General features: G+C 33.1%; 1 protein-coding gene across 1 annotated transcript; it reads right to left on the bottom strand.

Moving 5' to 3' along the window:
• Positions 1 to 2,203: 2,203 nt before the first annotated feature.
• Positions 2,204 to 2,972, bottom strand: LOC131620044 (uncharacterized). Its single transcript, XM_058891068.1, has 2 exons — positions 2,704 to 2,972; positions 2,204 to 2,588 (listed from the first exon to the last, which is right to left on the bottom strand). Exons 1-2 carry the CDS (start codon positions 2,970 to 2,972, stop codon positions 2,204 to 2,206), a joined length of 654 nt encoding a protein of 217 aa, XP_058747051.1.
• Between the last annotated feature and the right edge of the window lie 7,655 nt (positions 2,973 to 10,627).

The following is a 10,627-nucleotide window of genomic DNA, read 5'->3' as shown; positions in this document are numbered from 1 at the left end:
TATTCAAACAAATTTACCAAAAAATATTTATGAATTTTTCACCTTTGAATATCATATCACTTATATAAGATTATAAGGATATAAAATGTAAATTATTAATAAATCTCTTTCCTTCCCTCATGAACCAAACATATATACTACTATAATAAGAAATTTGAAACCTCATATATTTACATTCTAATCCTAAACTAATTCATGGATTACTCAATTTTTAAGGATAAAAAGGTCATTAGGGATTATTTAATTCTTAATAATTTAATTTAATCAAATTTAATCAAAGTAATCCTTAAGAGGTAGTACCATGATTACTATTCACGTTCCCCATCAAAAAATTGATACAAAATTAACATCTTATACATCTCCCCTATTCACATCAAAAAATACATTTTCGATAAAATGCACATTCCAAGGACAAAAATACTCATGCTTACGGCTCTGCACATTCAATGAGGCGGCTAAATTCAATTCATATAGTTGAGGGCTGTGCAATTCATGTTCTTTGTATGATCTATTGCCCTATCATATTCTTCTTCATCATCTATATTAATTCAAACATTCCTAAACCCTTACATATACCATCGCCCTCACAAATCAATAATAAGAAACTTCCCAACAACATGTCTCGCAGAATCGATTTCGTTGGTGATATTGATGATTCCAAAGAAACATGGCGTATGGCTGTTCGTATCAATGACCTATGGAGCATCGTTAATAGCAAAGGTGTCGAACACCTTGAGATGGTGGTGATGGATTGCAAGGTTAATAGTTATTTTAGGATTCTTTGTGATATTTGTGTATTTTAAGTTCTTTACAGATTTGTTCTTCGCCTTACTTTTCAACTTGTGCCTCTCAATTCAAAATCCAAACGCATTAGAATCTGAAACGTGTATGATTCGCTGCTGAAAATTGTTCGATATGCTTTTTTTGCATCGGTTAAAGTTCAATTCATCGTGTTTTTAATGTGATTCAATTTTTTATTTTAGTTTCGTGATTTTGTTATTGTTTTAGGTTTGAGTTCAGAGAAACTTTCAAGGTTCTCTTCCCAATCGTTGAACCACCCTCGCCTCAGATGAAACCATCTACAACATCATCTCATACCTCTCCCCTATCCTTAATCAAGGTTATCTTCTTCATTTCATTCATTCAATTTTCATTTTTTGCTTCAATTTTTTCAAACCAGACTGTTATGTTATGCTTTGTTTGGTTTACATTGAAATACAAATGAATTTTTGAAAAAAATATTCAAAAACAACATCAGTACATTTTTTTCTTCTGGATGTCATGAGCTAGGGTTGCATTTGTTGTTTGTTATCAAATTGAAGCATTTATTTTATATGTTGAAGTGTTGATTGTGTTTATATTGCTTTGTTTTGTATGTGGTGTGCTTTTTTACTATTGGAATTTTATGCATGTGTATTTCTTTGTACGTTTTGGTTGTTCCAGATGCAATCATTGTCAATTTTCTCCCAATTGTTTGTAAATGTTTGAATATGTTGAATTTACCTGAATTTTGTTTGTAAATATTAGAAGTTGTTGAATTTTTCCTAGAGAGGCACTTCTATTACATTATGGCTTCTGTACTTATTGGCTATTTTTTCACTTCTATTTCCAGATATATTCCTTCTGCTAAGTATCTCCTCTTATGTTCCTTTTCATCTTCTGCTAAAGATCTGTTAAGAAAAATGATTTGTAGATATGCTTCTAGAAGATTTTATGCAGAACAAACGATGATTTTCACTAGAAAGCTGTTGTTGGCGGAGGTGGTGGATTGCCATCTTACATATGTTGAGTTGTTTATTGGGCACCTAACAAACCTCTCACCATTGAAGAGTTTCACATTCCTCGCAAATGTTGTGTATAGTATGGGAGCGCTTGCTTAATACTGTATTGTGTGCAGATGCACTGGCTATATTACCAATCTCAATGCCATATACCGAGTCTGTAATGTTAGGATATGTTGTTTTTACTGCTTATCATGCTATGGCTCATGCGGCGGAATTGCGTTCGGGTGGTTCTGTTGTTGCTGTTATTGGGACTGGTGGAGTTGGTTCTAGGTGATTAAGTCGATTGTTAAACGGATGTCATGTTTTAAATATTTATTTATATGTGACTACTTCCTTTTTTTATCTTCATACAGATTTTTTTTTTTGGGTTTTTTATCTTCATACACATATTTTTTTTGGGTTTAATGTAAGGTATACATTTAAACTCCATTAAACTCTTCTTTAAGGTAATGAGCATGCACCCATTTGACCCAAAGGTTATCTGCCTTTAAACTCAGATTCCACAAGCACTTTAACAGGGTTATATCATTCCCAAGATAGAGATTGAAAATGTTCATACCTCTCATATTCTTTGGCTTGCAAACAGACTCCCAAGCAATGGGACTTTTCTTGCTGACAATAGCTTTTCCTGTCCAAACAAAACTTCTACAAATGCCATCTATCTTCTTTATGACAGCCTTGGGGAGGGGAAGACAATGCATCCAATGCCATCTATCTTCTTTATGACAGCCTTGGGGAGGGGAAGACAATGCATCCAAAATTGTGCCATAGCAGTGGTAGTAGTTATGACAAGTTGAATTCTGCCTGCCATACTCAAGAGTCTAGAAGACCAATGATTCACCTTAGCCAGAATTTCGTCAATGAGAGGGAGATAGTGCTTTACATTCGGTTTTCTTGTGTGAGTGGAACCCCTAAGTACCTAAAAGGGAGCATACCTTCATCATAAGAAGTGAGTGCAGATATTCTTCTTTTAGTGTCTTCATCCACTCCACCAAAGAAAACTTTGCATTTCCTTGGATTCACAATCAGACCTATTGTATCAGCAAAGGTATTCAGGCCTTTCATCATTGTCTCCACAGAATCAAAATCACCCCTGCAAAACATGAGTACATCATCAGCAAACGAGAGGTGTGTGATTCCCAATTTTTGACATTTTGGGTGGTGTTTAAACTTTGGATTCTTCTGCATTTTAGTCAACAATCTGTTCAGTATTCCATCATTGCTACAAAGAGGAGTGGAGATATGGGGTCTCCTTGTCTAACCCCTCTTTTAGCCTGCATATTAGTTGTTAGATTACCATTAACCCTGAACCTATATGTGACTGTCCTCACCACAAGCATAATCCAGTTGACAAATCTACAAGGTATTCCCAATTCTCTCAACACAGTTTCCAAGGCTCGCCAGTCAACCATGTCATAAGCCTTTTGTAGATCCAATTGAATCATAACCCTAGGAGCTCCAACTTTCCTACTATAACCTTTGATCAATTCATAAGCTAGCAGGATATGGTGGTAGATGATCTGACCAGGGATGAAAGCTGCCTGGGACAAATGGATGACACTTTTTAACACTTTGCCTAGTCTGTTAGTGAGAATCTTTGAGATGATTTCGTAGAAAGTTGTGCAACCTGCTATAGGCCTATAATCTTTGACATTCCTTGACTCTTTTGTCTTTGGCACCAGAGTAACAACAGTTTAATTAAAAGGCAAGAAAAGTCTGTCATGTTCAAAGAATTCCTGCACTGCCATTACTACATCTTCCTTAATGATATGCCAACATGATTTAAAGAATTTGGCACCATAGCCATCCACACCAGGGGACTTCAAATCACCAATGTCTTTTAAAGCTTTTTCAATCTCAGTAACTGTAACCTGATTTACAAGCATCTCTCTCTGCTCCTGATTAAGTTGGCTACCATCTCTTAGAGCTTCAATATCAACTTGATGGAGGCCAGTGCTATCCTTTCCCATAAGGTTCTGATAGAAACTGTGGACCTCCTGAGTAATGTCTTCCTGAGTAGTGAGAATGGTACCATCCTCTCTTTGAACAACATTCATTCTTTGGGAACATTGTTTGGCTTTAAGGCAAGCATGGAAATAAGCATTATTTCCATCCCCTAACCTTATCCAATCAATTTTAGTTCTCTGTTGTAGCATTTTTTCCTCCATCTCATTCCAAAAAAGCACTTCTTCAGTTCTGGTCTTAACCAAAGCAATAGTGTTAGGGTCCATTTTATGACATCTAAGATCTTCATAAGCCTGGTCCAACAGTTCCCTTGCCTTAGTCTTTTTATTCTGAATATCATTTGTTTGCTTCTGCAGCTTCAACAAATCAGGTTTCAATCTCTCAAACTTGAACCAAAGTTTCTGCATAAGAGGGCCTCTAGCAGGCTGATTCCAGTTTCTTTCCACACACTCAAGATAACCTCTGGCTTCAACCCAACAATTATTAAATCTAAACTATTTCTTGCCACCATGAGCTGTAGGCATCTGCAAGTACAACATGGCATGATCTGAGACGTGAGGGGGGAGGATTGTGAGGGTAGCTTGATTATAGGTATGGAACTATTCAGCATTAGCCAACAATCTATCAATACGAGAGTACATGGGGTTATTTGCTTGCTTATTTGTCCATGTGTAAAATTCACCCTTGCTATCCATTTCTCCTAGCCCTGTATTCTCTACCATAATATGTAGATCCTCATATTCTGATTCAGTAATAGTGTTCCCACCAATTCTATCCTGGCTAGACATCACATTATTGAAATCACCAACAGTACACCAAGGTCCAGTTTGATTCTTATGGATATCCTCCAAATCCTTCCAAAGTTTCTTTCTATGTATCAGTTCATTATGTGCATAAATGGCAGTCAACCAATAATTAAAACTACCATCAAGAGCATACACACCACAATGAATAAACTAACTAAAACTACTAACATATCTCACACTGACTTTATTTGGATTCCACTCAACCCACAATCTTCCATTGCCATGATGGAAATAGTTGTCAATGTAGTTTCCTTTGAATCCCAGTTTGTTTCTTATCATAGAGGCTTTACTTTCCTTGACTCTTGTTTCAATAAGGACAATAATATAAGGCTGTAACTTTAGGAGATGGGAGCTAATCTCCCTAAGTTTACCAGCTTTGTTCAGCCCCCTAATGTTCCAAGCAGCTAACATGGTCCTCGATCAAAAGGAATTTGTGAGCCATTCAAAGCTCCCAAAGCCCCAAACCCATGAACACATTGAACACTATCAACATGAGTAGTTTGCAAGATGCCCTTACCTCTATCTCTAGATGCTTTACTCACAGGTGTCCAGAGTCCTTCTTCTTCCTCTTACTTCTTGAGATTCACATTTGCTTCTGGCATTCCACTTGTCTCAGGCTGTGCAGTCTCTGGTTTCTTTTGCCCTGGTATGTATATCAAAAAATATATTATCAAACGATTGAATTTATAATTATTTTTTTAGAAGAAAATGTTTTAAAATGTTTTATATATTTAAAAAGTCAAATTCTACTTCTATTTTAAATATATATGAAAGTATATATTTTTTTTATAGAAAATACAAAATTATTACATTATTTTATGAATATTTTTAATACTTATAATATTCATTTTATTTTCATTAAATATATAATCATTATGAGATTTTATTCTAATTAGTATATATATATATATATATATATATATATATATATATATATATTATTAATTCTGATCTAATTTAAAGACAATTTTAATACAATATTTGCACTTGATATAGTTTTATCTATAAATATTATTTATTTTTTATGTTCTTTTTAAAATATATATAATATATTAATTATAATTAAAGATAATATTAAAGTATAATAAAGAATATTAAAAATTTCAATTATCAAAAAATGTTAGTATTTTTTTATAATAAAATGTTAACATTTATCGATGGGGTAAGCATATTTTTTTAATATTTTATTTACATTTTTAACCATCACTATATTATATTTATTTACTACTGATAGATGACTACTAAATTATTTCCTTTATTTTTTATATGTACATATTAACCTATAACTGATATTTTGAAAAAAATAAATCTATTAAATATATTGAAATTTTTATTTAAAATAAGTGAAAAAGATTTCAAAGGCTTATAATAAGATAGGGGTATGAGTGACAATGAATAAAATTTGGACAAAAAAAATTTGGTACCTGTTACCAAATCAAATAAATATAATCACATATATTATATTTATTTATTATTTTTAATAAATATAATCACATATATTATATTTATTTATTATTTATAACATTGTGCAATACGTACAAACGCACGGGTAGATGACTACTCATGTTAGATTTATAATGATATTGTATGATGTGTGCGAAGGCACGGGTAGATGACTACTTAATTATTTCATTTATTTTTTCTACTAAAGTATATATTTCTAACTTGATTAAATTATTATTTATATGACAATTATAATTTCAAATGTTTTTTATTTTTAATTTGCATATCTTTTATATATATTTATTAACCATCGTTATATATTTATTATTCGCACGGGTCTTTACTAGTTTGTAATTAAAATCCTTACACTGTCTTTCCTTTCCTCTTTTGAATCAAACATACATTTACACTATGTTTGGAATAAGAGAGAGAAGTATCAAAGAGAGAAGTTACAAAGAAAAAGGACAACTTCTCTTGCTTGGCAATGAAAAGAAAGGTTGAAGAGAGAAAGAATATAGGTGGGTCATACCATATTTTGCTTTCTTCTCATTATAGGAATGAAAAACAAGAGAAAGCTCTGATTTAGCTCTGATTTATTTTGTTTCCAATGCTGGCCTTATGTTTCTTTACGTATTGTTTTTTTCCGAATGATACTAAATTTTTGGTAATTTAGAAAAAGCTATTGATTGATTTTGATTTTATTATGTCTTAGTTCACTTTTTACCCTGATTTTGCCAAGTTCATTTTATTGTATTTTTTTAATTTCATTTTAGTTTTCTTACATGGAAGTTTGGTGGCTTTTTTTATAAAAAAATAAATTTTACAAATTAAGTTATTTTAAATAATTGAAATAGTAAAACAATTAACTAATAATTGTTATTTTTAATTAACATATAATTTTTTTTAATACATAATATTTTGTAGCATTAGTTTACTTAATATACAAAGGGTATTTTTGTCTTTTCAAAAATAATTGCACTTATCTCTCTTCTATTTCTTTCATACTTCTTTTATAACAAACAATATATTAAATCTACTCTATTTCTCACTCGTTTCTCATTAATTTCTCTCTTCACTCACTCTTTCTCACATACTTCTCTCTTCTCATTTTCATCTCAATACCAAACACACCCTTAATTAAAAAAATATCTCACATCCTCTTTCACTCCACACTACAAAAAAAAGTCTCAGTAGTGACGTGAATATCACGCCACAAACCAAAAAAACACATCACAAACCAATATTTACGAAGGTGGCAACTTTTAGTGACGTGATTTTCACTTCACTAGTTAGTGAAGTAAAAATCACGTCGCAAAGTTTGGATCAGAGATTCCGAAAAAGCATTTTTAGTTGCGACGTGATTTACATGTCACTAAGTAGTGACATGGAAATCACGTCACTAATATTTTTTTTTTCAAAAAAACAAATATATATATATATATATAATTAAATGAATAAACTAAATATATTAAAATTTATAAAATTTATAAATTAATTCAATAAACTAAATATACTAAAATATAAAAATTAAGAAACTAAAATTATAAATCTAATATTACTAAATAATGTAATTATAATTTAATTATTAGTTTACACAAAATTCAAAATCAAAAGTAACAACAAAATAAAAACTAAATTAAATCAACAATCAGTCCTGGTCGGGAAATTCATCTTCATTTAGATTTTCCTGATCAGTCGGTGCAGAACCCCCCATATTTTGGTTTCCACCAAAAGATTGCATAAATTGTCGCATTTGTGCCTCCATATCCGATTGTCTTTTCGCCATGACCTCCATTTCCCGCTGATGATCATTCCGCATTGCCATCATTTGGGCCTCCATTTGGGCTTTCAGTGTCGCTTCATGTTCTGCCGCCTCACCTCATTTACCGCCAATTGTCTTACGGTTTCTCTCTGTTCATCTGTTAAAATTACAGGACGTGAACCTCCTTCCCCGTCGAGAACTCTTTGATATAGAGTTCTATCATCAGGTCTCAAGGTGCCTGCCAAATTTCCACCACCAAAAAAACACCCGTTAGGCACCTTGCCACCAATGACTTTACTCCAAAGATAAAAATCCACATCCGGATGAAGCGGCTCTCCCGGTCTTGGAGTATACTGAGGATTAACAGTCAGAAATTGTACAAGCAATGCCTGATAATCATCCTACACATACAAAAAAAAGTTAAATATAATTTAGTTGCCACATGAATTTCACGCCACAAATTTAGTTGCCACATGATTTTCACGCCACAACATCTCACATGCCACATAAAAATTATAACACCCCAATTCTACCTGTCGGAATTAATTAATAAATCAGAATAATAAAACTTCATCAACAAATTAAGGAATCACATATTCATGGTTTCCACTTTGCAATATTTTTTGCATCATCAGGTTAATATTCAATCGGATATACCGATCATATCATCAATCATCACATAAGCACACACACACACACATATATATATATATATATATATATATATATATATATATATATATATATGCACACGACAGAGGTTTCATTATCATTTATGCCATACATAAGCATTTACATCAGTTCAGAATCGGCACTTTTATCACCAATTTAATTCATATATATCAACACTTTATTGGCACTTCACAATCGCCACCAAATACATCACAATTCATCGCTTACAGAAATACCGATAGCTTAAAAAAATAATACCGATAGGTTAACTAAATATAATACCCAACTTTACCAAATAATACGGATAGCTTAACCAAATATAATACGGATAGCTTAACCAAATATAATACTCAACTTAACCAAATAATACCGATAGCTTAACCAAATATAATACCGATAGCTTAACCAAATATAATACCCAACTTAACCAAATAATACCGATAGCTTAACCAAATATAATACCGATAGCTTAACCAAATATAATACCCAACTTAACCAAATAATACCGATAATTAACTTAACCAAATATAATACCCAACTTAACCAAATAATACAGATAGCTTAAAAAAATAATACTGATAGCTTAAATAGCTTACCATAGCTTTTTGTGTACGATTGTCAACAAAAGCTCATGTTTTCTTTTTCCGAGTCCTTGCAACCAGCTCGGTCATAAGGGGTGGTCTATTTAATTCCTTAGTCTAAATAACAAAATAAACTATAATTAATAATATCAATTATTAATTGAAATTATAACTTTAAGAAGTGGTAATAATTATTACCATGCGTCGAACATGCTCAGCAGTGCTTATACTTCCAACAGCATTAAGGCAACCACCCTTTTCAGATGCTCTCATCTTCTTTGCATTTTCAGATTTGGCCTCAAACTCATCACTCTCTCAATATTTAAGAAGTTCCCGAAAGATTTCTTCTCCTATCCAACTGGGACGGATGCCATGAAGTTCCCAACGCTTTCTAACACGTCGTAGCATGTCAGAAAGTCGTCTTGCAGTTCTTCCATAATAATTTTTTTTTAATCTGTCTCTCTTTCATTGGTTCCCACACACATTTTTCCTGCAATAAAAGTAGATAAAATAAAAGTTAGATAACTGTAGTGAAAAAGTCATTTAAATAACAATAACTTAAACAATCAATTAAGTATACCTGAAAATGCGTAAACCAATGTTCTCTATCATCGCCCTTAACATCTTTAAAAGTCTTTATAAGTTTTTTATAATTCTGCTGAATTATATAACTTATAACTTTGGCAGCACTCCGACTCGGCTTGAATCTAAACAACATTAATTGAATTAACATTAATTATAAATTTATAAAAAATGGAAACGTATACTTAAATAAAAATTTATGAATAAGAAACTTACGAGCTTCCTTCGGCCCTAATAAAAAATCTCTCGTCAATGATATGAATCTGACTCGGATCATCATCCCCTCGAAGATCGCTCCCATCCAACTGATCATCTGCGGTCTCATCCTCCGCCTGATCATCATCCTGTGGGGGCACATGTGGGGGATGTGGGGTGCGACCAGTCTGCTGGAAAGATGTTGGGGTGGGACCAGTGTGGGAGGTGGAAAACAAGATCCTCCAGTCTGCTGGATAGATGAGGGACTAGTATGTGTGGGAGGTGGAAAACTAGATCCTCCAGTCTGCTGGAAAGATGAGGGACTAATCTGCGTGGGAGGTGGAAAACCAAATCCTCCGGTCTGCCGGAAGGATGGGGGCACATGTGTCTGCTGGAAGGATGGGGGCATCTGTGTCTGCTGGAAGGATGGGGGGCATCTGTGTCTGCTGGAAGGATGGGTAACCAGGTGGTGGTGGGGTAATAAAAGACGGACTGTCATATGGATACGGAGAGGAGAGTAGTGGCAGAAAACCCTGAGTACTGGCCATGGACATACGATTAACCTGACTCTGCAGGGGAGGACACGTGGCCAACTGAGGTGACTGACATACTACTACTCGTGGGCGTTGGTGCTTCTTCTTACCACTATTAGCTACACCCTTACCTTTATCAGGTCGGGTGGCATTTTACCTATTTATAGAGATTACGCAATTAATATAAATATATTCAACAAATGGTTCACTAAGTAAAATTATAAAAATATAATCTCAACAACTAGTTGTCATTAACACATTCAATACATAGTTCATTAAGTGAAATTATAAAAATACATTTTCA

This window comes from Vicia villosa, linkage group LG7, assembly GCF_029867415.1.
Source record: "Vicia villosa cultivar HV-30 ecotype Madison, WI linkage group LG7, Vvil1.0, whole genome shotgun sequence".
NCBI lineage: Eukaryota > Viridiplantae > Streptophyta > Magnoliopsida > Fabales > Fabaceae > Vicia > Vicia villosa.
This window is presented reverse-complemented; position numbering and strand designations above follow the sequence as displayed.

Excerpts from the sequence above, each read along its gene's own strand:
- LOC131620044 (XM_058891068.1), bottom strand. The coding sequence starts at position 2,972 with ATGCAGAAGAATCCAAAGTTTAAACACCACCCAAAATGTCAAAAATTG. Across the intron at positions 2,589-2,703 it reads GAAGGTATGCTCCCTTTTAG|GCAGAATTCAACTTGTCATA; the intron begins GTACTTAGGGGT and ends TGAGTATGGCAG.